This window comes from Mastomys coucha, unplaced genomic scaffold (genome assembly GCF_008632895.1).
Source record: "Mastomys coucha isolate ucsf_1 unplaced genomic scaffold, UCSF_Mcou_1 pScaffold23, whole genome shotgun sequence".
In the NCBI taxonomy this organism is placed as follows: domain Eukaryota; kingdom Metazoa; phylum Chordata; class Mammalia; order Rodentia; family Muridae; genus Mastomys; species Mastomys coucha.
The window spans coordinates 44,661,155-44,689,014 of record NW_022196906.1 but is presented as its reverse complement, the minus strand read 5'-3'; the positions used below and the strand labels follow the sequence as shown (position 1 = coordinate 44,689,014).

Here is a 27,860-nt window from a genome sequence, read left to right as displayed (position 1 = left end):
GCGACCGCAGTGCGCGGCTGACGGCAGAGCCGCGCTGCTCTTGGAGAGGTCACTCCGGAGACGGTGGAGCCTTTGGGGCGTGGGGGTCAGTGGCAGTAATGTGGCGCGTCTGTGCGCGGAGGGCTCAGAGTGCTGTGCCCAGAGCCGGGTTCAGGGCTCGCGGGGCAGCCTTGAAGGAAGGCTCCGGCGCCCCGTGCGGGAGCCCGCGGACCGGCCCCGCTGCGGTTCGTTGCGGCAGTGGGATCCCCAGCTATGGGGTCCGCTCGTTGTGCAGCTGGAGCTATGGCTCCGGGACCATCCCGCGTAACCGCTTACTGCGACAACTCCTGGGGTCGTCCAGCCGCCGCTCTTACAGTCTCCCCCCGCACCAGAAGGTGAGTGATTCACCCCGGAGCCCGTTGTCCTTCAGAGCCCGCTCCTTGACGTGTGGAATCCTCCTTGAGAGGCCTCCGACAGCCAGCACCCTTCCAGATCTATTACGGTCCCTTGCCCAAGACCTTTCCAGTGGGGATCTCTTCTATTGAAAGAAGAGCTCTAAGCCTGGGGCTGTGAGCAAAAAGGTCTGAGAAGTCTCATGTGCTTTCTCAGATCCACTAGACTGACTGGAGGATCAACCTGCAACTGAAAGTCATGAATTTCTGGGATGCTAGAACTCCCTTTGTATCTCCAGTGACCAGTTTGTAATGGGACTCAGTAAATACTTTGCATGGAATTGGGTGGATTGAAACTCTAAAGCCCGCCGAGGGTTGACTATCCCTGTTTAAATGTATGCTTCTTTTTCTGCAGGTTCCACTACCTTCCCTTTCCCCTACAATGCAGGCAGGCACCATAGCCCGTTGGGAAAAAAAAGAAGGGGAAAAAATCAGTGAGGGTGATCTAATTGCAGAGGTAAGTCTTAAAATATGCAGATGATTGTAAGGGAGTGGCTTTGTTGAATAGACTAAAGCTCAGCCTTCTGGTAGGTAGTTTCTTCTTTCTCTTTAAGAAGCTGCTCCCCTCCCCCTTCCCTTCTATTAGAGATGATTGGTTAGCTAAGTTGTCTGCAGTTAGCTAAACTGTTTTTGAGACAAGGTTTCACCATGTAACTCTGGCTGGCCTGCAATGCTCAGAGGTCTGCCCCGGAATGCTGGCAATGCCTGGTTTCTACCATAAAATGTTTTTAAACCATTCTTTCAAGTCTGAGGTAGTGGGTTTCTCTTCGTATGGATTTCTAGACACATTCTAATTAACTGCAGGTTGGTAGTACAAACCTAAGTCAGTGCTTTGTGTTAACAGGTTGAAACTGATAAAGCTACTGTTGGATTTGAGAGCCTGGAGGAGTGCTATATGGCCAAGATACTTGTTCCTGAAGGGACCAGAGATGTTCCAGTTGGATCCATCATCTGTATCACAGTTGAAAAGTGAGTAAAAAAAAAAAAAAAATCCTTGTAATTTGTGAATATTTGTTGCTTTTTAAAGTATTTTAACTCAGATTGGAAGTTAAAGACATCGGAGGACTCGCTGGGAAGCTAGGGATTGGGTTTGCTTTATAAATTCTATATTTATGTATTCCTTTTTTCTTCAGGCCTCAGGATATTGAGGCCTTTAAAAATTATACATTGGATTCAGCAACAGCTACCGCACAGGCAGCCCCAGCCGCAGCCCCAGCTCCGGCTCCAGCTGCCGCCCCAGCTGCACCTTCTGCAAGTGCTCCTGGTAGCTCCTATCCTACTCATATGCAGGTAAGACCCAGCTTCCGAGTGCCGGCTCCTGATGACTTGTTATTAATATTTTCATTGTCATTTTTCTTTATGGGTGGCTATTGCATTCATATTGCATTATGAAATATAAGTACCTGTCATTCAGCAGTATACAGAGATTTTAACTGTGAAAATTGTATTCTTGTTGTTTCCAAGTGTGTGAGCTTGGACAGTTTCTTTAACCTTTCTCAGCCTTAGCACAGCATGCAGGATAATGCTTGGTTTTTCTCATTCACAAACAATGTTAAAGGTTTTGGAAATGATTTTTTTTTTCCTATACAAGTAGAATTTAAGTAGAGAACAGGTGCTGTCTGTTGAGTGAAAGTCCCCAGATGAAGTTTTCCTTTGGTTTAGAGTGAGCTACTTCTAAGCATAGATGAAGCAGTCCAATAATACACATTAATGAGAAAATAACAATAAAGAATAAGTATGAAGGTGATGTGATGGAGAGATGGCTCAGTGGTAAGAGCACTGACTGCTCTTGCAGAGGGCTCAGGTTTGATTCCCAGTAACCACATGGCAGCTCACAACTGTTTGCAAGTCTAGTTTCAGGGGATCCAGCACCCTCACAAAGACATTCATATAGGCAGATCACCAACACATATAAAATAAAAGTAAACAATTCATTTAAAAAGAGTAAGCAGTATGGAATAAGTCTACAAGATAACACTGTAACAATGCTGTTGTTGGCCATAAATGTGGTTACCACAAACCTAGATCAGCTTCTAGGAAACTGACTCATGCTTTTTTTTTTGAAGTAGATTTTCCTTCCTATACATAATCTAATTACAGTTTCCCACCCCCTGATTCTCCCTACTTCCCTACCTATCCAAACCCATACCCTTTTCTTCTCTTTCTTATTAGACATCTAAAAAATAAAATAAAATAAAATAAAATAAAAATAAACTAGAATAGGGTCAAACAGGGAAAAAAGAGCCAAAGAAAAAACATATACAGACGCCAAAGCTTGTGCACTGAATCACGTTATTAGAGCTTTCCTCTGTGTATCTTTGTGTGGTCGGTCTTGATGTTGGAAGTAAGTAAACCCTAAAGGATCAAGATTTGACCTTTCCTTTATAAGATTTCTGGGTGAATTAGTTTCTTCTCTGGAAATCATGTTCCGATTCTGTTGGTAACAATCCCTTGTGATGAAATTTTTCCTGGTCTTTGGCTTTCATGGTTATTCCTTTCAGTTCAGCAACCTTATTTTATTACATAAGGTCTCGTTTCTCCATGTTATCCTGCTTTGTGTTCAAGTGTTAGAATTGGGCCCTAAGAATCCTTTGAGATAGAAAAAATAAATAAATGAGTGTATTTCTCTTTCTGTCCCCCCCCCCAATACTTCACTGGTGATTATGCAACAAAGAAAAGAAATTCTGAACATGATAGACAGAGCTGTTATACAGAAAAACCCTGTCCAAAATAAAAATATTTGTTTTTACATGCATCTAGTGTGCACTAAAATGTGTAGAGGTCATCATAGGAGTAAGTTCTCTTCTATAACCATAGGGCTATGGAGCAGAGACAGGGAGTTGGAGAGTGAGGCTTGTTGTTGACTTCAGAGAGAGACCCTATCTCAAGAAAATGAGGGAGATAGCACAGACACCTTATATCCTCCTCTGGCTTCTGCACTGCACACTTATATACACCTGTGCATATACCACACACACACACACACACACACACACACACACCACATCAAAAAGTTGTTTTAAAAAACAGTTTTAAAAAATCTAATGTATTGTTTCTCTAGTCTATGAAGAATGGTGTTTAGTTTTGTGGGTTTTCCCTCTAGTCTTGGCTCATGCATGCTAGTCAGCTACTTTTCTACTATTGAACCTCGTCCTATGCTCCCAGATTGCTCTTAATGTGCATTTTAAAAAGTTGTGTGTGTACACATGTGCATCATGTGTATGCTAGTATTCCTGGAGGCCCAGGATTGGATTCACTGAAGCTGGAGTTACAGGTGCTTGGAAGTTGGCCCATCAGGAACCAAACTCAGTTCCTATACAGCAAGTGTTCTTCACCACTTAGCCATCTCTCTAGCTCTTAATTTAAAAATATATATGCATATATGTGTGTGTGTGTATGGTGTGAAATAAGTATGGTTTCTTATGGGTGAAAGATGCTTATTGCAGAACACAGCAAATCCAGCAGAGTGCTTTATCTAGACCAAGATCATCCTATAAGAATGAAAAGTATCCACCTCACACCAGTCAGAATGGCTAAGATCAAAAACTCAAGTGACAGCAGGTGCTGGTAAGGATGTGGAGAAAGACGAACACTCTTCCATTGCTGGTGGGATTGCAAGCTGGTACAATCAGTCTGGTAGTTCCTCAGAAAATTGGACATAGTACTATCTGAGGACCCAGCTATATCACTCCTGGGCATATACCTAAAAGATGCTCCAACATATAACACTCCAACATATAACAAGGACACATGCTCCACTATGTTCATAGCAGCCTTATTTATAATAGCCAGAAGCTGGAAAGAACCCATCAACAGAGGAATGGATATAGAAAATGTGATACATTTACACAATGGAGTACTACTCAGCTATTAAAAACAATGAATTTATGAAATCTTAAGCAAATGGATGGAACTAGAAAATATCATCTTGAGTGAGGTAACTGAAACACAAAAGAACACACATGGTATGTACTCACTGATAAGTGGATATTAGCCCAAAAGCTCAGAATACCCAAGATATAATTCACAGACTACATGAAGGTCAAGAAGAAGGAAGACCAAAGTGTGGATGCTTTGGTCCTTCTTAAATGGGGGAACAAAATATTCACGGGAGGAATTACAGAGATAAAGTGTTGAGCAGAGACTGAAGGAAAGGCCATACAGAGACTGCCCCATCTGGGGACCCATCCCATATACAGTCACCAAACTCAGGCACTAATTGCTGATGCCAAGAAGTATTTGCTGACAGGAGCCTGATATAGCTGTCTCCTGAGAGGTGCTGCCAGAGCCTGACAAATACAGAGGTGATGCTTGCAGCCAAACATTGGACTGAGCATGGGGTTCCCAATGAAGGAGTTAGAGAAAGGACTGAAGGAGTTGAAGGGGTTTGTGACCCCATATGAAGAACAAATATCAACCAACCAGACCCCCAGAGCTCCTTGGGGACTAAACCACCAACCAAAGAGTACACATGGAGCGACTTATGGCTCTAACCACATATGTAGCAGAGGATAGCCTTGTTGAGCATCAATGGGAGGAGGAGAGGCCCTTGGTCCTGTGAAGGCTCGATGCCCCAGTGTAGGAGAAAGCCAGGGTGGGGAGGTGGGAGTGGATGGGTGGGTGGGTGGGGGAACATCCTCATAGAAGCAGGGGAAGTGGGGATGGGATAGGGGGTTTCTGGAAGGGAAACCAGGAAAGGGGATAACATTTGAAATGTAAATAAAAAAAAATCTAATAAAAGAAAAGAAAAAGAGAATGAAAAGTATTGGTGGTAACATAGATCAGCAGTTCTCAACCTGTGGGTCACAACCCCTTTAGGAGCCAAATGACCCTTTCACAGGGGTCTCACCTCAGATATCTGCATATCAGAGACTTATACTAGACTCATAACAGTAGTGAAATTACAGTTATGAAGTACCTACAGATTTATTTTTATGCCTGGGAAACTGTATTAAAGGGTAGCAGCATTGGAAAAGTTAAGAACCACTGACCTGGTTGGAAAGATACTTGTGTCTGTGCAGAGAGGTGGGGGTGCATGGGGGGAGGGGGTTGGTTGGTTGGTTGGTTGATTTTGACCATCTAAAAGAAATCTTTCCCATCTCCCTGTTGCTTTTCACTTTGGAGGATGGGTTAGTTTCTGGGTGACTGGTCGTGTATAATCACTCTTGTTCTGAAGGATGATTTAACTGGGAAAGCAATTAGCACAGACTTTTGTGATGGGTGACAAGGTCTCACTGTGTAGTTGGTAAGCATGCGCTTACCTGAACGCTTTCATGCTTCTTGGTTAAGCAGTGATGTGTGGCATTTGTCTCCACAGATTGTTCTTCCTGCCCTCTCCCCAACCATGACCATGGGCACGGTCCAGAGGTGGGAGAAGAAAGTAGGCGAGAAGCTGAGTGAAGGAGACTTGTTGGCAGAGATCGAGACCGACAAGGCCACTATAGGTGAGATTTCTTCAGCTCTGGGTAGTTGAGTGAGGAGGGGGACAGCTGTCCTTTCCTGTACTGAGTGAGTGCTAATGAGACGTTTACAGGCCTGAGCTCTGCTGCCTGGGACATGTTATAACAAAGTCATCACAGCCACACGTGTCCGTTCTGAGCTGTACTCATCAAAGGAGGATGTGTCAGGATCTATCTAAGGCCCCGGTTTGCTCTCTTGGCTGTATTTTTATGGTACTCAGAAGTTGTACCAGAACTGCCATTGTCTAAACATGGGAAAAGAAGAAAGGAGGAGGAAGAAAGTCATGCCCTCTAGGGCAGGAGAATACCAAAGCCTTGCAGGTGACTCTGAGGGAAACAGTACCCAGGGTGTAGGTTAGTCTCATAACCTGAAAGTGATGTGGATGTCAGTCTTCACACGGATCACATCTCCATGTGCCCCTTCATTGATTTAGCCACTATGCATTCATGTATCTGTGCTTGTATCTATTGATAATCCCAGGTGTTCTGAACTTCTTTCCACTCTTCCATGGTTTCCAGGATCAGAAGACTCATCCATGCCGTAGTGGCAGAGCAGGACGTAGGTATCAGGCAGTAGTGGTCACACAGTGCTCTTCACCATTTTCTTGGTAGCCTAGGGCAAGTGCCAATCAAAGAGTAAGACTCCCCCTCCCACCATCTTATTCTTTGATATACTATACTTTTTTATAGTGTCTTCTTCTTCTTCTCCTTCTCCTTCTCCTCCTCCTCCTCCTCCTTCTTATTCTTCTTCCTCCTCCTCTTCCTCCTCCTCCTCTTCCTCCTCTTCCTCCTCCTCTTCCTCCTCCTCTTCTTCCTCCTCCTTTTTTTTTTTTTTAATATTTATTTATTTAATGTATGTGAGTACACTGTTGCTGTCTTCAGACACACCAGAAGAGGGCATCAGATCGCATTACAGATGGTTGTGAGCCACCATGTGGTTGCTGGGAATTGAACTCAGGACTTCAGGAAGAGCAGTCAGTGCTCCTAACCACTGAGCCATCTCTCCAGCCCCACCTCCTTTTCTTTCTTTTCCTCCTCTTCCTCCTCTTCCTCTTCCTCCTGTTTTTCCTTCTCCTCCTCTTTCTTCTTCTTTCTTCTTTGAGATGATACTGTGCTGGGATTACAGGCTGTACTGCTGTGCCTGGTTCCCTCAGAGCTGTTAGAAGAATGATCCTGCCTAAAGGAAAAAGCAAGGGCCAGAAAGATGGTTTGGTGTGGGAAAGGTGCTTGCTGCCAAGCCTTAGATGTGCGCTTCCTCTGTCCAATTTGAACACATCTTCTATTGAGTATTCCCAGTTGGGAAATGGAAGGATTCATTAGAGATGCATCTGTCCAGAAGAAACATAACTGCAGAGAGCAAGATCCGGAAGGCAGAACTTGCCCTTATTAGTAGCTTGGTTTTGCTATGTTTAATTAAATTAAATCAATTAGTAAGTTTCCGAAAGAAGGTCTCACTCACCCTGGACGGCCTGGAATTCAGAGATCTGAGTGCTACGATTAAAGTCTTGCTTCATCATGCCATGCTGCTAGTTTGTGTTTTTCAGGGAACTCCCTGCTATGCAATCTAGTCTGGTCTGGAACTTATGTTGCTCAGGCTAACTTTGAGCTACCATCCTCCTATTTCAGGCTCCTGATGATGTGGTTACAAGAAAAGACCCAGCTTTAGCCTTTACCTTTGTAAGTCTTCAGTGTTTGAGAGAAACAGCAGCTGAGTAACATCTTACCTGGTGATGCAGAGACTCCAGTGATACTGTATTTCATCCTATTGAAAAATTTAGAATAATGCCAAGTACAGCCTTTGAGGAGCTCTGAGAACACTTTTACTGCTGAAATCCCATGTTACTGTCCTGCTGCTAGTTCTCGTAATTTGACTTCCATGTAACTCTGACTTCTAGCAGTCCAGCTGATACCATCTTAGTGTACTGTGAGTGTCACATAAAGCTGCCCTTGAGGCATTTTCAGTAACTCTTAAAATGTGCCACTGTCTGCAGTCTTGGTTGGTAGAACAGACAGAGTCAGTATCCACTGATACTGACTGGCTCCAGATCTGATTGGCTCCAGAAGGGCATTCGTGTGTGCTCAGCACAAGTGCAGTTTTTTTCCCCCAAAATTGTTTTGCTCTCATAGATTTGGAGGGCTAATTGCATTTTTCATTTATACTGTGTGCAGGGTAAGTACTTAAAAACATTAATTGATTTAAATCCATAACATTTATGTAAAGATTGTATGGTCAGCCATTCCTGAGTATACATGTTGGCACCCTGATTCAAGGATCAGTCTATAGATTCAAGTTCCCTAAATAAGTGGCATAGTATTTGGAGGGTGGGTGGGGTCACTGGAATTGGACCTCTGGCCTTGAGCAAATTAGTAAGACTTGTGTTACTGAGCTATGCCTCTAGCCCTGTACACTTCAATCATTTCCAGTTCCTTGTAATGCCCACTACACCAGAGCTGTGTGAGTAGTTGTTATACTGGATTACTTAGGAAATAGTTGCAAGAGTAAAAATGTGCTAATTAAGTTCAGACCCCCGAAGCCTAGCGTGCAGTGTACATAGCACATGTCAGCAACAATGTAATATTGACCTACAGTTGAATGGATTTAGGGATGCAGGACCTGTGCACAGAGGGTTAACTGTACTATTTGATGTTAAAGACAGAAACAGAGGCATAAAGAAGTTAAGTAGTTTGTCAAAAATAAAGCAAAAACAAAAAGCTATACTAGTACTTTGAATATGAAAAATGTCTTACCTGAAACCCTAGTGAGGTTCACCTAGGAATGGTGGAGGCTTGAGTCCCATAACGATTTTCTTTCTACTTAAGGTTTTGAAGTACAAGAAGAAGGTTATCTGGCAAAAATCCTGGTCCCTGAAGGCACAAGGGATGTTCCTCTGGGAGCTCCACTATGTATCATAGTAGAAAAACAGGAAGATATAGCAGCATTTGCAGACTACAGGCCAACAGAAGTGACCAGCTTAAAGCCACAGGCACCACCGCCTGTCCCACCCCCGGTAGGTGTGCTACTGAATTGGGGAATTGTCCATGCAGCTCAGGTTCCTGTGTGTCCAGACCGTACATGAAGGAAAGTGACTTGCAGTATGTGTTAATCTGCAGGGGGGGAGGTAGGGGGGTGGATGTGTGTATGTGCGTGTATCATGTGCTGTCCACCTCTTAAGCCTTGCTGAGAACTAAGGTAAGTTACATGTCCTGCTAGTGGTGTCATGTCATGTCCATGGGAGGTGATGGTTTCACCTCACATTTTGTGTTGCTCAACTTATGACCTGTTTTCACTCCAGTTCTGGTACTTGTGATTGATTGTAGCTGATAAAGCATGTTTTAGACTTTGGACCCTGAAGTGACATGACTTGTAGTAGCATCATGAACTTGTACTCTCCAGTGTACTCCTCCATGGGTTTAGAAGTACACTTCCTCAGAGGAAGCTTGCATTCTCAGACTTGCATTGATTCAGATGCAGGGAGTGGGGTGGTCCATTCCTTAAGATACTTGAAACATGGAACCTGATGCTATCATTTTTTTTTCCGAGACAGGGTTTCTCTGTATAGCCCTGGCTGTCCTGGAACTCACTGTGTAGATCAGGCTGGCCTCGAACTCAGAAATTCTCCTGCCTCTGCCTCCCAAGTGCCGGGATTAAAGACGTGCACCACCACAGCCCTGCCTGATGCTATCATTTTATATCCTGAAGTGAGATTAAATAAAGCAGAACTCAGGTTAACTATATACTCAGTGGAAATAAAGAATTGACAGGAAGCAAGGTATTTGGTGGTTCAGGTACTTGGGAGGCTGCTGCAGGACGATCACTGTGGCTTACATAGTCTCAAAAGGAAAAATGACAAGAAATGACAGGCGATAAGTATGTTATACATAGGCCAGTTTTAATTCTACAGCTCTCTAGTTAGCATGACAGAAAGTGTTCTTGCCATTTGTCTTTTATGTTAGTCAAACCAGGAAAGTGCATAAACATCATTTAATTGTAAAGACTTTTCCACTCTAAAACATGAACCTTGTTCTGTCAGGTTATCTGTGCAGTGATGGATGGATCTCTATAACCTCTTTCCCACAGGTGGCAGCTGTTCCTCCCACTCCCCAGCCTGTAGCCCCTACCCCCTCAGCCACTCCTGCTGGACCAAAGGGAAGGATCTTCGTTAGCCCTCTCGCAAAGAAGTTGGCAGCAGAGAAAGGGATCGACCTCACCCAAGTTAAAGGTAAGTTTCCTTCTGAAGAAAGGGCTCAGACCGTTAAAGCTTAGTTAAATGCTGTGTGTAAGGCCAGCGCACACACCTGTGTGAAAGGAGACATCCTTGCTGCCTTCACGGAGTAGGGAAAGCATTACTGTGCTCTATTTGATCTGCCTAGTATTGCCTATGTGATTTGTATGCCTTTTCAGACTTTCCTCTATTCATAGGAAATCTTCAACAGCAGTGCTGAGAGAAGGAAGTGTCTCTCACGTTTGCCCTCAGAGCTCTGAGGAGCTAGTTCCTGTAGTCTTAGGGACCTGGACTCAGGCAAACCCAGGCTTTGTGGCTTTGGTGGCAGAAAAGAATTTCAGGACTTGTCAGAATGAAGCTGAGTTGAGGTTTTATTAAAAATAAAAAGGTGCTCATAAGCCAGGCATAGTGGCCCATACCTATAATCCTATCTCTGAGTACAAGGCTAGCCTGGTCTAGAGAGTGAGTTCCATGATAACAAGAGCTACACAAAGAAACACTGTCTTGAAAAACAAAACAAGGGCAGAGAGATGGCTCAGCGGTTAAGAGCACTGACTGTTCTTCCTGAAGTCCTGAGTTCAATTCCCAGCAACCACATGGTGGCTCACAACCATCTGTAATAGGATCTGATTCCCTCTTCTGGTGTGTCTGAAGACAGCTACAGTGTACTCACATACATAAAATAAATAAATCTTAAAAAAAAAAAAGAGTAAAAAACAAAACAAAAGAAATGTGCTCACAAAAAAATCAAAAGCATATCAAAGAACAGTGTTGTCTATAAAAGATAGTTTTAATGAAGAGTTTAAGAATGGAGATTAACAGAAATAGAAATTATTTCTGGGAAATAATAATTTATGCCCAAGTGTGGGTATGGGCTTTTTAAGAGACAGTCAGAGAAGGTCAGACATACCCAAGTATATAGTGGGTCCATGAGGAGAGTTGCAATTAGATGCCCCACCGTTAGCCATATATATACCACTGTGGCGGCTCTCTTCTTGCTCCCTCTTCCCCTTGGTGAGTGGGATTGTAGGGGTGGCTCAGTAAGTGCTGTGGATGGAATTATAATCTATAGATAAAACCAGGAGCCATAAGGGTTATATATAATACAAGTCTTCTAATATAAATGGGATTTTTGATGAGCTTCCTAGAAAATTGTTGTTTTATTACTGGGAGGAGACATGGCTTTAGCGGATGTTAATGTTGGAATTCTTGCTTCTCAGATACTGAGAGGCTTCTGTCTACTTCAGGATGAGGTGCTCCCTTCCCTTCTCATAACCCCACAATTTCCTTGTCTTTATCCTGTCTTACTTAAGTGTTGGCAGAAGCATATGTGCTTGTTGAGCAATACTGAGTTATAGGACGTGGCTGTGTAATAACTCAGCGCTAGGTTAACTGAGTGTAATAATAAGCAAAACTGGCTCATCAGGTAAAAGTGCTGGCTGCTGCTGACCTGAGTACTGTCCCTGGGACCCACACAGTAGAAACAGAACTGACTCCTGTCATTTGTCCTCTGACCTCTGTATACAGTGTGACATCTCATGCATAAGGGTTGAACTCAGGTCATTAGGCTTGGCAGTAACATTCTTACACATTGAGCTTTCTCAATGACCCAGGTTTTGGTTTTTGTTTTTTTTAAAACCTAAACCTATGATCATAGTAGGCAGACACTGTAACACTCATATATATTCCTACCACTCTCTTTACTTTGTTTTGTTATAGCATCTCAAAATGTAAAAAAATTGCTCAGGCTGGCCCTGAACTTGCAATGTTCTATCTTCAGCCTCCTGAGTATCGAGGGTTAGAGGCCTGAACATCAGGTCCTATTTTAATTTCTGTATTTTTTCCATTATCCTGTGCTGTCTTCAGATCTGCAGTTGTTGCCCTCAGTCTGGTTCTCACTCACCACCTGCTGCTGTTTGTTGGTGTACACTTTATACAACTATGCTTAGTATGAGACACGTTTAAGGTATTTCACAGAGCAGAGGGGCTGAGTTAGTAATTGTACCTGAAGAACCTGGCCTAGTAGGGCTGTTTGTTGGAGAGGTAGCAGTGCTGGTTATTTTGGTGGAGGTAATGAAGAACCTCTGTATTGTTTTCATGCAGGCCGGGTTAAGTGAGTCTTTTTTTTTTTTTTGATCTTGCCTCAAATTTATTTGTAAAAACAGCATAGCACACTGGTCATCTGCAAGTAGTGTGTGGGTAGGTGTGTCATAGCAGTCCATCTGTCTCCAAGTGATTCCTTTAGTATTAGCTAAACACATAGTTATTGAGAAGCAGGTATGCCTTAGGTACTTGTGTGTAAGGTGGAGGGCATCCCAACTTTACTGGCCACCAGGAGCGAATGAAGTCACAAAAGTCTGGCATCATAGTTAAGGATGGGATCCAGAGCTGGAATGCCCAGGTTTAAGTGTCAGCTCTGCCTTATGCTAACAGTGTGACCTTTTCTGGCTCTGTTACTTGTATATAAAAATAATACTTAATACAGTGTGAAGGTTAATAAGTAAGCAGTGCTTGTGCAGAGAAAGCATATTAGCTCCTGGCTCTACATTTTATTATGAACTGAGGTGACTTAAGAGCTAAAAAGAAATAGACTCAGCGACAAATCTGTCGGTGGCAGACTCGGTGACTTTTAGGATGGGTGAGGAGGATCTCTCTGAAGAGGTGATGCATGAGCTCATGTCCAGACAAGGAGTCACCTGTGCACAGCCTTGTAAAGGGTCAGAGAAAAGCATTTTGGCAGAGGGCACTACACTAGTGGCCCATGGTCTGGAATCAAACAAACCCTGGCATGTTTGAGGAACATAGTGAAGCATGGAGCATGGAGAGGAAAGGGGAGAGTAGAATCAAGGGTGAGAAGGATCAGAAGAGGCTGGGCATGGTTGGCACATACCCGTAATCTAGAGGTCAAAAAGCTGGGGCAGAAGGATCAGTTCAAGGTCTGCTGGGTTGCACAGACCAAGGCAGCTGGGGCTGCGGCACAGTGGTAGAGCACTTGTCTAGCACTGTGTGAGTGCTAACATTCACAAGGCACAAAGTGTTTTCAGCTGTTGCCAGGGTCCGCTCCTTGAGAACCTGGTCCATTAGAGACAGTTGTGGTGACACAGTACAGAATTCTTGACTATAAAAAGAAGTGGGATTGGCCTTAAGTAGAATTTAGAACATTTTATCTGCTTTAGTTGAGACTATGGATTGCTGGTTTGGTGATGGAAGAATCCCTTCTTGCTACTGTTCATCTGTAAATTAAGATGATCAGTTGAGAGAATGTCTGGGAAGGGCTGAGATTGAGAGATTATAAGTAGGCTAGGGTTTAGGAGCAATTTCAGGGGACAGTTGGGTTTCTGGAAACTTGTGTACATCTGTTTCAGATTTTCAATTCTGAGCTGACTCAACCAAGTGCATACCTTTTATTGCAAGCAATAATGAGTCACCCTGGTGTATAATAGAAGATACACACTGTTTTAGAGTTCTGCAAGGGGATGATTCTAACAGCCTGAGAAATGTCATTTGGGGAAAGGAAGGAAAGACGGAGGGGGTGGGGATGACGGTCAGGGCTACAAAGAGTGGAAGGGTCAGTAGAGTGCAGTGTCCTTCCAGTTACTTTTATTTTAGTCCTGGGACTTTAACCAGGCTTTTGTAGCCTAGACTCATTGAGCTCAAGATTCAGGATTGTATGGTGTTCACTGACACCAAGTGTTTAGAGTATTTTCATGTAGCCACCACTGAGTGTCCAGTGGTTCAGCCCACTTCTGACATTCACAACTCAGAGTTAGAATGAGACTCCATAGGTGAAGGGAGCTCTCCCTTCAGATTCTTTCTGTGTCCTGAGGACTACTGTATGTTTAACTCAGCAGTGAATTGTAGATTGCCAATTCTTCATGGGTTTCATAATTAGCTAAAATGACTGACAGATATTGTAAAGAGTACAGCTCAGGCACAGCCAATGGTAATGATGCATAGGACAAGATATAGCAGGGAGAGATACTGGAGCACCCACGCACTCTCAGGGCTACATGGAGCACCCGTGCAAGGGGGGGACTTGCCATCCTGCCATCACATTGCTGTCCTCACTAACTAGGAAGCTCATGCAGATGTCATCATAAAGACATTTTTGAAGAAATCACTGGTCAATGGTTATTGAAGTCAACTTCCACTCTCTCCTGTTAGTTGGAATTGGTGCAGGAAGCAGGGGAGGGGGAATGGAAAGAAGATTGAAAGTTACCACACTAATCGAGTGTTTGGTCTTTAGACTAACAAGACTGATGTCCCTTATCCGGAAGCCCCACCCTCGGTCACCTCGTTAGCATAAACTAGTGTGAGGTAAAGAGGTTTGATTGGGAAAAGCAAAAACTTATCACTTGGGTAATTTCCTAGATTTTGGAAGGCCCAAGCCAAAAGCCTGGAACAAAGAGCAAACTTATCTATGTTTATCCTATGACTGTACTAGCAAAGAGAAGATGTTTGTTGTGGATTTCAGGGATTTAAATTTATTTATTCATTCATTATTGGGGTTGTGGAGGAGGAAGCAAGAAAAAGAAAAAAAAAAAACCCAAAAACCCATTGTAGGAGAACCAAAAGTCAGATAGAGGAGCACGGTAATTAGGAAATTTAGCCAAAACGTTAACTACTGAGAAGAAACTGAGGCTTCTGGTGTTGAGAGCCCAGTGGTAGTGTATGTTTGCACATGGTGCACCCTCTGCCTCACTGTCCCATTGCTCTCAGAGCTCACAGAGCTCTGAACACAGGGCTGGCACTATAATCTCCATCCTGCAGATGAGACAGGTGACTGTAGTCAGCTGCCTAATCCCACAGAGTTCTCCGTGTTTCCTGCCAGCTAGCTCTTCCCTTTATACCTGCTGCTTTAGGATCACCCGTGTGCTTTGTTGGAAAAGTGTTTGTTGGCTAACACAGCTAACTGTGATGAGTAGCTGGTTTCCTCTTGAGGGGTCAAGGGTTGGGCATCAAGCTCTGTCCCGATTGCAGGGGAGGTTATGGTTTCTCTGTGCTTAAAAGGTGGGGAATCTAATAGAGGTCCCTGCCACCTCTGTTCTAGAGCTCCTGGTGAGGAGAGACAGTTGTAGCCAACTCTGTTTTCATAACGAAGGAAAGGAATTGGGAAGAACTGCACACAGCGGGAATCCTTTAAAAGGCTGCCATGGGGGAAGATTAATCAATTTGACCAATTTCTTTCTAGAAGTGGGCCAGTGTAAAAGGTATTATAATAACTAAATTCTGAATTTGCTTCAAGGTCAGGGTGATGTACTTGGGCCTAAGCCTTAAACTGAGGCCCTAACCCTGAGGTAAAGATGGGAGGAGGGAGGGGAATTTGAATAAACTAAGCCTGTGAGAGAACTTGAAAGTCTCTTAGATACATTGTAGTAGTTTCTCCTTGGTTTGTAGCATGGGAAGATTTAGTTTTGGTTGGTGTGAAAGACCTGAAAATTATGGAAAATGAATGATTCTAAGGATGAGATCATCGCAGTTACACATTATTCATGCTATTCTGAAGTAAAAATGGTTTATTTCAGATAATTGTCGACCTTACACAAAGGTTGTATTGTACTTTATGGTCAAATAAGAGTATTCCAAGGTTCAATGAGTTGGGGTTCTGTTTTGTTTTGAGTTTTTTTTTGTTTTGTTCTGCTTTTTAAGATAACCACAGTCAACAGCTAATTTCCCTTTTTGATTTATGGTCAGTATTAGTCTTATGTCAGTGTTTCCCAACTTAAAAGCAAAGAAACTAAATAAGAAAATGCAAGAAAATAAAGAATTCAATTTAACTGGATAAAACTTTAAGAGAAAAGTGTTTACTATTTATAATAGTTAAAAAGAACCACTATTGGCTGGGTGGGTGGGGGACGAGGCAGGCGGATCTCTTGAGTTGGAGGCCAGCCTGGTCTACAGAGTGAGTTCCAGGACAGCATGGCTGTACAGAGAAACCCTGTCTCCACAAAAACAAAAACAACAAATAAACAAAACTACTATTGATCCAGGGCACTCTGTGGATTAATGAGCAATTAACAAAGCCACTCTTGTGAGGGAGAGAGGGTCTTTTCAGGGTCACAGTGTTAACCTTGGAGATCCAGTGGTATGCTGTCACATATGTGATATTTATGTGTTTCTTCAGGGACGGGACCAGAAGGCAGAATCATCAAAAAGGACATTGAGTCTTTTGTGCCTACAAAGGCTGCTCCTGTGAGTTATTTTTGGTTTCTTAAAATTAAAATTTTATTTCATTCATTCATTCATTTCATTCATTCATTTATTCATTCATTTGGTTTTAGCCTCAATCAATGATAAAATTATTATTATTGTGGGAACCAAATCTTGGGACTCCATACATGCTTGGCAAACACTCCTGCAACTGAGCTACATCCTGGCCCACAGCCTTCATTTTTATATTTCTTTCTTTAATTCTTCAATTAAAAATGCTTTTCTTTGCCAGGCACTGGTGGCACACACTTTTAATCCCAGCACTTGGGAGGCAGAGGCAGGCAGATCTCTTGAGTTCGAGGCCAGCCTAGTCTACAGAGTGAGTTCCAGGACAGGCGGGGCTTCACAGAGAAACCCTGTCTCAAAAAACCAAGGGGGGAAAAAAAAAGCTTTGCTTTCTCTTCTGGTTATGTTGAGGAAGCAGGCTAACCTTGAACTTGAAATCTTCCTGCCTCAGCATCTTGAGTGCTAGGAATTTAGGTATACAACACCATGCCTAGACTGGTTTTAATAAAGAGTCTAATCTGAGTCCCCTTTGCTCTGTGGAGATTGAACCAGCTTCTCCTCTGGAACCAGCTACTCCTCGGAGCTTTGCTGGGCGGGTAGTCCTCCACAGCAGTAGCATGTCCCAGGTGGTCTCCAGCCAGTCACCAAGTGTTTTTTCTTTTCCCTCTTAGGCTGCAGCAGCTGCCATGGCTCCCCCGGGTCCAAGAGTGGCACCAGCTCCTGCAGGTGTCTTCACAGACATCCCCATCAGCAACATTCGTCGAGTAAGAGCACCACCGAAGTCTGCAACCAGAGCTGCTGGGCATTTCCACTCTGGCTGTTTAGTTGTGTGTGTGGTAGTTTAAAACACCAAAAAGAACCTTGCCAGTTGAAAATATTAGATTATTAGTTTAAGGGGGAGGTTTGATGTGGTCAGTTGAGTAACTGGGGTAAAGAAGTCTGTTGTGGCTAATCTCCTAGAAGGAGCAGTCCTTTGTCTTACTCTGACGTGTGAGGTAAGCTGCAAGGGAGCTGAGGAAGAGGCAAGCAGACTGAGTTAGGGACCGTCTGGGGTCAGCTGGGGACTGATGCTGAACTCTCTCTGGTTTCAGGTGATTGCACAAAGGCTCATGCAGTCGAAGCAGACGATACCTCATTATTACCTTTCTGTCGATGTAAATATGGGAGAGGTGCTGTTGGTGCGGAAGGAGCTTAATAAGGTAAAACCTGGAAATTCTGTCTTGCCCACGAAAGCTTTACAGTGTTGCCATGTGCTTTGTTATTAGAAACTGGTTAAGGATAGAAAATTACTGCCACTTGACATTGTTAAGTAGAGAATATACTGGGAAACTTCATTTAACTTCTTTTGATTTGTTGTAACTCTCTGGATAGTATCTCACTATGTAGCTCACACCTGGGCCGCCATAGAACCAAAACTGCATTGACCTTGCAGTTCTGCTGTAGCTTCTAAAATGTTGGGGTTACAGGAGTCCACCACCGTTTCTGGCTTTTCTGTTAACCCTTGATTAGAACATAGCATCTGAAACGCACTTTGCCATGGATAGATATTAGTCTAGCAAGTTCTCTATGATTTGATGCTTGAGGCTGCTTTGGTAGCTTAGAAATGATATTTATGTTTATAGTCAGATAGTACATGTGCACTAAGCTTAGCGTAAGGTACTTTTGGGGATAGAGAGCAAAAGCAGCCTGTCTTCAGCACAAATTTATGATGGAATTGGGGCACTACTAAGTGTGACAGGAAGGGAAGGTGGTTTTATAAAGGTGGCAGGATTCATTTGTAGACCAGGTGTTTTATGAAGCTGCCTCTCAATTGTTTACTCAGTTACACTGTGTGTGTTCATTATTGGAGTTCAGCAGAGTGTTGAAGGAGACCAGTGATAGTTGGGGAATTCACAGTGCTGTAAGACAAATGTGGCCAAACTATGGAAAATGTACTGTGTTTGGATTGGCAGAGAGGTGAAGAAAATTCATGCTAATGGTTGAGAACCCTAAGGGTCAAGGGCTGTAAAAACAGAAATAAGACTGGGAGACAGAGATCCGTGAAGTACTTGTTGCACAAGTATGAAGCTCCCAGCGCTAATGTAAAACAGCAGGCACTTTGATGTGCCTGCAATTCAGTACTGGGAGGGCAGACAGTATCCCTGGTGCTGGCTTAGTAGCCAGTCTAGCTAAGTCTGTGACTTACATTCAGCAAGAGACTCTTTCTCAAGAAGTAAGGCAGAGTGGGGCTAGAGAATGGCTTGGTTAAGAGGACTCCTTGCTCTTGCAGAGAATCCATGTTCAGTTCTGAGCACCCACATGGTGACTTATGTGTTAACTTATAGATGCTTCTAGCTGTAGGCAGCAGGCTCACACAGGATGCACATATGTAAGGCAGAGAATGAGAAAGATACTCAACCACATAAAATAAATAAATGTAAAAGTTCTTTTAAAAGTAGTAGAGCAAAAGAACCCTATCAGCTCCTTAGAGTGGCATACAGGGCCTTTCACAGGGTGTTTTGTGACCTTTCTGAGCTGGTTTCCCACCAATGAAGACACACTGGTGCCTTGCTGTTTCTCAGCATCCCTACCTTACATTCTGTACTTATGTTTTCTCCATGTAGACCCTACTGTGTCCTTGTGGTTTCCTCCTTGACCTCCTTAAGGACTTGACATGTATTGCCTTGACTCGACTTTCTCATTCTAAATTTACTTTTCCCTAACACCTGTTCACAAAACACTTTGTAAGATGCTATGTGAAGGATGCACAGTCACTCCCTTTACAAGGTCTGCTCCCTGAGCACAGATTTGTTTAGTGTTTGGTGCTTCATACATTTTGTATCCAACACGGAGTGGACAGGTGAGGCACATCACTGATTGTATGAGTGAATCAGCAACAGAGCTTGTCAGAGATAGGAGATGATGGCACACAGTTACTGTCGAAGTTCTGAAGCTGGGCTAGAGAGATGGCTCAGAGTTAAGAACACTTGTTCTTGCAGAGGACACATGTTATATTCAGTTCCCAACATAAGTTCATCAACCTCCAGTTATCTGGAACTCTACTTCCAGGGGATCTGGCACCTCTTCTGACCTCCACAGGCTCCTATTTGCATGTGGCACATATATATATATTCATACAGGTGCGCGCTCTCGCCCGCACGCTCACACACACACACACACACTCAAACACACACAAGTTTTTTGTTTTGTTTTTCAAGACAGGGTTTCTCTATGTAGACCTGGCTGTCTTGGAATGTGTCCCAGGCTGGCTTTGTACTCACAAACATTCTCCTGCCTCTGCTTCCTGAGCGCTGGGATTAAAGGTGTGTACCACCACCGCCCAGCTACAACTAAAATATTTATAAAAATCAAAGTGTTGAAACAGATAGATGTATCCATTGTATTTGGTGTATTATTTGGGATGGCTTTTTTGAGATATTGATACCATTTTAATGCCATGTTCAATTCACACATTTGAAGTGTCCTACTCAATGTATTTCAGAATACATCCACAATACCATGGTAAATTTTGGATCATTTTCACCACCTCAAATAGCCCTTTGTCTTACATTTTTGTCTTGGAAGATTTACTAGTAGGCAAAATGGAATTCTCTGCATATGAAGTCCATTCTTTACCAAATGCTTGTCATTTATCATATTCAAGGTTCAGCTATATTGTAGCATGCATCACCTTTCTTTCTCTTTTTTCTTTTTGTCTTTTTTTTAAGCTTTATTATTTATGTGCTTTGTATCTGTGCAAATTTGTGTGTGTGTGTGTGTGTGTGTGTGTGTGTGCTCCCTCCAAGTTCAGTAACTGTTTTGTTGTGAAGAGCGGTACTGAATTTTCTTCTGTCTTTTTTGGGCTGTTGAAGCAGTCATGTGGCCTTTATGTTCTGTTAGGGCATTCCATAGTAATTGATCTTTTTCTCTTTTAAGAAGAAAGATATCATGGTGATGCCCATACTTCTGGATTCAAATGATTCTCCTTCCTACGCCTCCAAAGGAGATAAGAGAATAGTCACGTGCTGCTCTGCACACTTTAATTGGTTTTTAGATGTTACCAACTCTTGTATTCCTGAAACAAAACCCGTTTGGTCATAGCTAATAGGCCTTCCTATATATTGCAGTTTTGTCTGCTGGTATTTTGTTAAGGGCTTTTCTGTTATATTTATAAGATAATATTTAGGTTTTAGCTGTTGGGTTTTTGTCTGATTTTGGAATGAGACTCCAACTGGGGGAATTGTTAAGTTGTTAAGTCTTCTGGTCTTTAGCAGGCTAGGTGAAGATTGATGTTACCCTTTAAGTGTTTGGTATTATGGGCTAGTTGCCCGGCAGTGGTGGCGCATGCCTTTAATCCCAGCACTTGGGAGGCAGAGGCAGGCGGATTTCCGAGTTCAGCCAGCCTGGTCTACAGAGTGAGTTCCAGGACAAAGAAACTTGTCTTGAAAAAACTCCAAGCCATCTGGGTCTAGTCTATGTGAGCAGATCGCACTACCAGTTAGAGCTCATGATTATGTTTATTCTGAGTTTATACTCTTTTTTTGGTTGTTTCTTTCTAGAAACCTGTGCATTTTATCTGGGTTGTGTAATTTGTTGGTGTTGGGTATTCATAGTACTTCTTTTTTATGTTGGATAGCATGTCCCAGTTTCACTCCTGATTTGAGGAATTTGAGTCTACTTCCTTATTTTCAAACAAACATTTGTTAGTGTGGTTGTCATTTACTTGATCTTTTAAAAAGAAAAAAACACCTTGGCTCAGTTGAAATGAAAATAGGGACATGCCATAAATCACAATGTTCAGCTGCTGCCATGCCTTCATTCAGTAGATTAAAAAAACCTGCTTCTTCTTGGTGGGGGCACTAATAACACTAGTTGCTTGTGTTTAACAGATGCTTGAAGGTAAAGGAAAAGTCTCAGTCAATGACTTCATCATAAAAGCTTCGGCTTTGGCCTGTTTGAAAGTTCCCGAAGCAAATTCATCTTGGATGGACACAGTTATAAGACAGTAAGTGACTGGAGACTCCGCAGTGACCTGTGCTAGCTCGTGTCTGCTGACTGCAGCTAGGGATGTGGAGACTGATGCCCCTGAGCAAATGGGTTTGAAACAACATGAAACTACCTGAGACGGTGCACAACTGACCAGTAAAGGCTGCGATTCTTTATATGAAGTCAGTAAAGGAAATTGGTGTAAAACACAGTCTAGTTACACTGATAATGACTGTCAGACAGCAAGGTAGAATCCGTTCCCTGGTCACCAGGAAGTTCTGTCAGCTTGTCACTGGCGGTACAACGCATTAGGTCATTGGGACCACTTTATCAGTTAAGTGTTTTCACTGCTTGTTTAGATGAAGAATCAGAGGGAGGCTCAGTGAGTTCTGTAGTTTGTCCCAGCTTAGTAAGTTGGTCAGTGACAGGATTCCAGCTCAAGCCCTGGTCTTTTCTAGAATGTAGGTAGGCACTTTTATACTGTAGTTTTTAGTTTTTTAAAATTATGTGTGACTGTGTCTCTGGGTATGGGAATGTGCAATGAGTGCAGAAGCCCAAGGAGGCCTGAGGCACCGGATCCCTCAGAACTGGAGCTGCTGCCTGACATAGGCGCTAAGGGCCGAGTTCTGGTCCTCTTCCTAACCCCAGCATTAGTACAATTATTATTAAAAGAAAAAACCCCTTTTCCCCTTTCCTGTGCTCATGCATTCACATTGCCACTTACACATGCATCCTCAGAGGCCAGCCAGTTGTAGGCAGCAGCTGGATCCTTCATTCTGTGTATCTGGAGATAGTCTTAGGTCTCAGAGATTGGGCCTTAGTCCCACATAACTGTCTTCTCTTAAATGCTATTCTCAGATCTGGCAACTGACTACAAACAGGTCCCCATGTCCCCTTCAGCAGGACAAGTCACAGAGCTCAGAGAAACACTTGTGTAGTGTCTTACTGAGAAAACTCTACAAAGGGTACAGATGATATTTAGGCCATCTTGACCTACGGAGTGAAAAATGTTTCAGAGATGCTGCTCAAGGTATAGGGCACCTGCTGATCTACTTAGAAAGGACTGGGAGTCCTAGCTTAAGTTTCTCCTGAGTCATGACCTCCTCTGAGTCCTGAGCACTCTGGTTTCTCTCCCATGGTGTCTCAGCTTTTTTGTTTTGTTTCCCTCCCCCTCTCCCTTTCTACTCCCCTTCTACCTACCTTTCTACCCCATTCCACCTTCCCACCCCTGCTCTTTGATGTACAAGTTTGCCATGCCCAACTTCAGGACAACTTCTGGGAATCTGATTTCTCCTTCCACCGTGTGAGTTCCCAGGCTTGAACTGAAGCTGTCTGTTAGCTTGACTGTGGGTGCCTTTACCCACTGAGCCACCTCGCCAGCCCCGTCCACACAGTGCCCCTCCTCTCACTCTTTTCTCTATGTCCTCAAGCTTTGTTGCAGACTCTGGTCCAGCCAATATATTTATATTGTATTTACAACCCAGAAAGGTCAGTTTGTTTCATGCTGATTATGATGATGTTTTTGGGAGCTACTTGGTGCGTTAATCAAGAACAGCAAGGGAAATAAGTGTGAAAGCAACCTTCTGATACATTTCTTCCCCTTCGCCCTTTCCTTTTTAAAAAAAAAAAATACAATTGAAAGAGAAAGCACATCAAGATGTTAACACATAGAATAGACATCTCTGAACAATAGCACAGTTCCTTCTAAAATTCTGTGTGTGTATGTGTATGTCTGTGGTTAGTGATACTGGGTACCAGACTTGGAACTTTGTGCATAGGTAGGTGCTCTACTGCCTAAGCTGCATCCTAAGCACCTATAGTGTTTGAAGTATATATCCAAGATCCATATTTACTTTAACTTGGCACTTTTTAGTGGTCCCTCCTCCTCTTCTTCCTCCTTCTCCTCCTCTTTCTCCTTCTCCTCTTCTTCCTCCTCTTCCTCTTCTTCTTCCTCCTCTTCCTCCTCCTCTTCTTCCTTCTCTTCCTTCTCTTCCTCTTCCTCCTCCTCTTCCTTTTCTTTCTCTTCCCTCTTCCCTCTTCCCCCTCTTCCTCTTCCTTCTGGCAAGGCAGAGGATGGAAGAATTGAGGGAGACACTCCAGCTATTTTTGTTGTTATTGGTTTTTTTGTTTTGTTTTGTTTTGTTTTCTTCAAGACAGGGTCTCTCTGTATAGCCCTGGGTGTCCTGGAACTCACTCTGTAGACCAGGCTGGCCTCAAACTCAGAAATCTGCCTGTCTCTGCCTCCCAAGTTCTAGGATTAAAGGCATGCGCCGCCACCACCACCCAGCACTTTTTTTTTTTTAAGATGTACTTATTTTTATGTGCATTGGTATTTTCCCTGCATGTATGTGTGAGGGTGCCAGATCTCCTGGAACTGGAGTTACAGATAGCTGTGAGCTGGAAATTGAGCCTGGGTCCACTGGGGGAGCAGCCAGTGCTATCAGCCATGAGCCCTCCCTCCAGCCTGTGCAGCTCTTAGTCTTTTATGGTGGTGACTTTTGACTCCACTTTCTTCTTTGACAGAAATCACGTGGTTGATGTCAGCGTTGCTGTCAGTACCCCTGCAGGACTTATCACCCCTATTGTGTTTAATGCACACATAAAAGGACTGGAAACCATTGCTAGTGATGTTGTTTCTTTAGCCTCCAAAGCAAGAGAGGGTAAACTTCAGCCTCACGAGTTCCAGGTAGGATGCCATCCCTCAGCTGTAAGGCATGTATTGCTCTGAAGCTCAGCCTCACTCTCTTGTTGCATTTTCTATTTTGATTCTGCTACATATCGTATAATACTTGGTCTTCAAAACAAAGCAATTGAGTTACATGGGGAAAGCTGAAAGACATATTTTCATAATTGCCTGGGAAAGCCAGTACAGCTAGTTGACTTTGGTTTATATCGTGTGTGTCCTATTCAAGATTTTCTTTTTCTTTTTAAATTTTTTTTTTTTTTTTTTTTTTTTTTTTTTTTTTTTTTTTTTTTTTATTTTGGTGGGGTTCGAGACAGGGTTTCTCCGTATAGCCCTGGCTGTCCTAGAACTCACTCTGTAGACCAGGCTGGCCTCAAACTCAGAAATCTGCCTGTCTCTGCCTCCCAAGTGCTAGGATTAAAGGCATGCGCTACCACTGTCTGGCTCAAGATTTTCTTAAATAAAAGGTTTTCTCATGGCTTCTTTAGAGAATATTTGTAATTTTTTTTCTTGGTTATGGTAACAAGGTAATCTATTTTCATACATTTTTCCTTTAGGGTGGAACATTTACAATCTCCAATTTAGGGATGTTTGGAATTAAGAATTTCTCTGCGATTATTAACCCACCTCAGGCATGTATTTTGGCAATTGGTGCTTCAGAGGATAAACTGATCCCAGCAGATAATGAGAAAGGGTGAGTGGGGAAGTGGGGAGGAGCTGGGAATGTGATTGAATTATGTCCTTAACGGTTTTTACATATGGCTTTTAGTAGCATCAGTAAATATAGCATGAGATGCAATGGAAGCCACTTTGCTTTTACTAAGGATTTTATGACTTTCAGTCATAGTTGAGATATGGTCTTGAGATTTCTAGATGACAGGTTGGCTGGCATATTTTTCTTTTCTTTTCTTTTCTCTTCTTTTCTTTTCTTCTCGAGACAGGGTTTTTCTGCACAGCTTTGACTGTCCTGGAACTCACTCTGTGGATCATGCTGGCCTTGAACTCACAGAAATCCACTTTCCTCTGCCTCCCAAGTGCTGAGATTAAAGGCATGTGTCACCACCACTGCCTAGCTGCATGTTTTTTCTTAAAGAGTCAGATAGTAAATATTTTAGCTTTTTGGGCCATGTGATCTGTTACCGAGTCCTTGCCATTGTCCTATGACAGCAGACAAAAACAGAATGCTAATGACTTCTACAAAAGTAGATCTATATCATAATAGATGAAAAGTAGAATTTGGCCTGTTTTGTATAGTTTGGCATGTATTTAGTTTTCCTTCAAGGTGACAGTCTGAGCTAAAGATAAACAGTGGGTGGAACCAGTTTTCATATGCAGATCTCTAATCACAGCTACTCTAGAGCCTGAAAGCCCAGGCAGTGGTGGCACACGCCTTTAATCCCAGCACTTGGGAGGCAGAAGGAGGTGGATTTCTGAGTTCGAGGCCAGCCTGGTCTACAGAGTGAGTTCCAGGACAGCCAGGGTTATACAGAGAAACTCTGTCTCGAAAAACCAAAAAAAAAGTTCAAAACCCACCTCAATTACATGGCAAGTTCAAGACCAGCCTGGTTAACTGTCTCAGATATTTAAAAACTAGTTTTTTGTTGTTTGTTTGCACAGCATATAAGTGACCTAAATTCAGTCCTGTGAATGATAAAAGGGTAGGATTATGGTAGGGATCAGCACGTGGGGGTTGTTGTCTTGGGCTCATTGGTTTCCTTCAGAATACCCACTGATGTTTTTCTTTCTAGCTTTGATGTGGCTAGTGTGATGTCTGTTACACTCAGCTGTGATCATCGAGTTGTGGATGGAGCAGTTGGAGCCCAGTGGCTTGCTGAATTCAAAAAGTACCTTGAAAAGCCTATAACTATGTTGTTATAATTTACCCGAGAACTTCTACTCTTTCTCTGCTGACATTATATTTATATGTTATTAAACAGGTGGTTCTTTTAAAGTTTCACTAGTTAATTTTATTATTCAGTCCAGATAATTTATTTGTAATAGACATAAATGAATCTTTTTTAAATGCCAGTTACACCCAAATATTGTACCCCTTTAATAATTAAACATCAATTTAAAGCTGTGTATACTCCCAGGGGAGGGACAGGAAGCCTAACTCTTTGGTGAGAAGACCTTCCTGGGGTTATAGATGGGTAGGATTGTGGCTTCCTGCAGACAAGCTCATAAAAATGGATGAGACCTTGGAGTTTAGAGTTTAACCAATTCAACTTATTTAAGTGTGAGGGAAACAAAGTCATGAAAATTATTTTTTATGGGAGGAGTTTGAACAAAAGTTTTACTTTGGAATCTAACCCTAGTTAAAGTCTCCTGTTACATGACTTAAGTTTATCATTCAAGGAAAATAAGTGAAACTTTAAGAGTCATCATTTTCTTAAACCTCTTCAACCAACTGTTATTTTTATATGAATCTCTAAATAAAATAGCTTTCCCCTCAAGATAAAGATATAAGCCAGCTTCTTGATATAAATGAAAATTTATGTATTTATTTATAAACAATTTCAATGTATAACTTGAGAATTCTGCAGTTTCCTCCAAATAAAAGAACATCCATATTGAAATGAACAAGTTGTAGAAGTAGACCTTTCCTTCTGAGGTGAACTGGATGTTGACTGTACATGAACCCAGTTATCACGTTATATGTTGACTGTACATGAACCCAGTTATGACGTTATTACTCAAGTTCAGAACTCTGTGGAATGACTATAGAATGTAGATGGGAGAAGTGTACATATGTAATATATGGTTTAGAGTTGTATATGTGCCAAAGTTCATTTATCAGATATTGCCTGAAAGGAAATGAGAGGATGTTAGTGGGCATTTCATAGTGCTACATGCAATGCCAAGCTACTCAAAACGATAAAGCAGGAGAATAGTTCAACAATCTAGCAAGTCTCTGTCTCAGTTAAAAAAAAAAAAAAATCAAATAATACCCAAAACAACACGACAATCTGTGGTTGGAGAAAGTTTTTTAAAAAGTGTATATTCAGCCAAGCGGTGGTGGCGCACGCCTTTAATCCCAGCACTTGGGAGGCAGAGGCAGGCGGATTTCTGAGTTTGAGGCCAGCCTGGTATACAGAGTAAGTTCCAGGACAGCCAGGGATACACAGAGAAACCCTGTTTCAAAAAACAAAACAAAACAAAAAAGTGTATATTCAAGAGTATCCTCTCACCCCAGTCCTGTCTCGTATATAAAGTAAGAGCCCTGAGACCCTACTGGACAGAAAGACTTAGGTAGGCAGGTGGCTTTCTCCCTGGCCAGTGTGCTCTTTCATTTTACTATGTTTTACCTTTCTGTTGGAGGAGGGAAGCAGGCTGACACGCAGGAGAGTAAAAATAAATTGGGAACAGACTTCCTGTTGATGTGTTTTTATAAATGTTTGAGATTGTGACTTTAAAATGACCTTGTGTGTAATATGGGGGGCACCCCCTGAAATTTGACGTGTTTCATCGGTGTTGAATCTGTTTCTAAGTGTTCATTATCACATGGTGCACAAGCGACACTCCAAACAGTCCACAAGCCTCCAATGGTGTGTTTCTGCAGACAGTCCCATGCAGGGCCTGCCTCCTCAGCACTGAGGCACTGAAAACCGCAGAACGAACATGCGTATCACAAGGGCGCACCCTTAGCATGAGCCAAATCTGATCAAATGTGAAATCGAAAAATGACTCATTCTTTGCTAATGCTCTTTTGTTCTCTTGAAAGAAAAATAAAAGGTTGTCATCTGACAAAAATGTTCTCAGTTAAGACTAAATCTCACCTGTAATCTAAATCTGGACTCAGAATGGTAACTGAAAAACGTTAGAAACAGTGTTTTGGGTCAAGAACAATTGTTTAAAAATTAAACATGTTTTCAGTGTGTCTGAA

The 27,860-nt window shown here is 42.7% G+C and overlaps 1 protein-coding gene across 1 annotated transcript; it reads left to right on the top strand.

Moving 5' to 3' along the window:
- The first annotated feature begins 9 nt into the window (after positions 1-9).
- Dlat (dihydrolipoamide S-acetyltransferase) lies at positions 10-27,860 on the top strand. Its single transcript, XM_031344022.1, has 14 exons — positions 10-374; positions 787-888; positions 1,276-1,400; positions 1,565-1,721; positions 5,749-5,875; positions 8,711-8,898; positions 9,969-10,110; positions 16,238-16,305; positions 17,001-17,093; positions 17,421-17,528; positions 21,198-21,313; positions 23,818-23,980; positions 24,535-24,671; positions 25,726-27,860. The coding sequence occupies exons 1-14, from the start codon at positions 99-101 to the stop codon at positions 25,853-25,855; spliced, it is 1,932 nt and encodes a 643-aa protein (XP_031199882.1). The 5' UTR covers positions 10-98; the 3' UTR covers positions 25,856-27,860.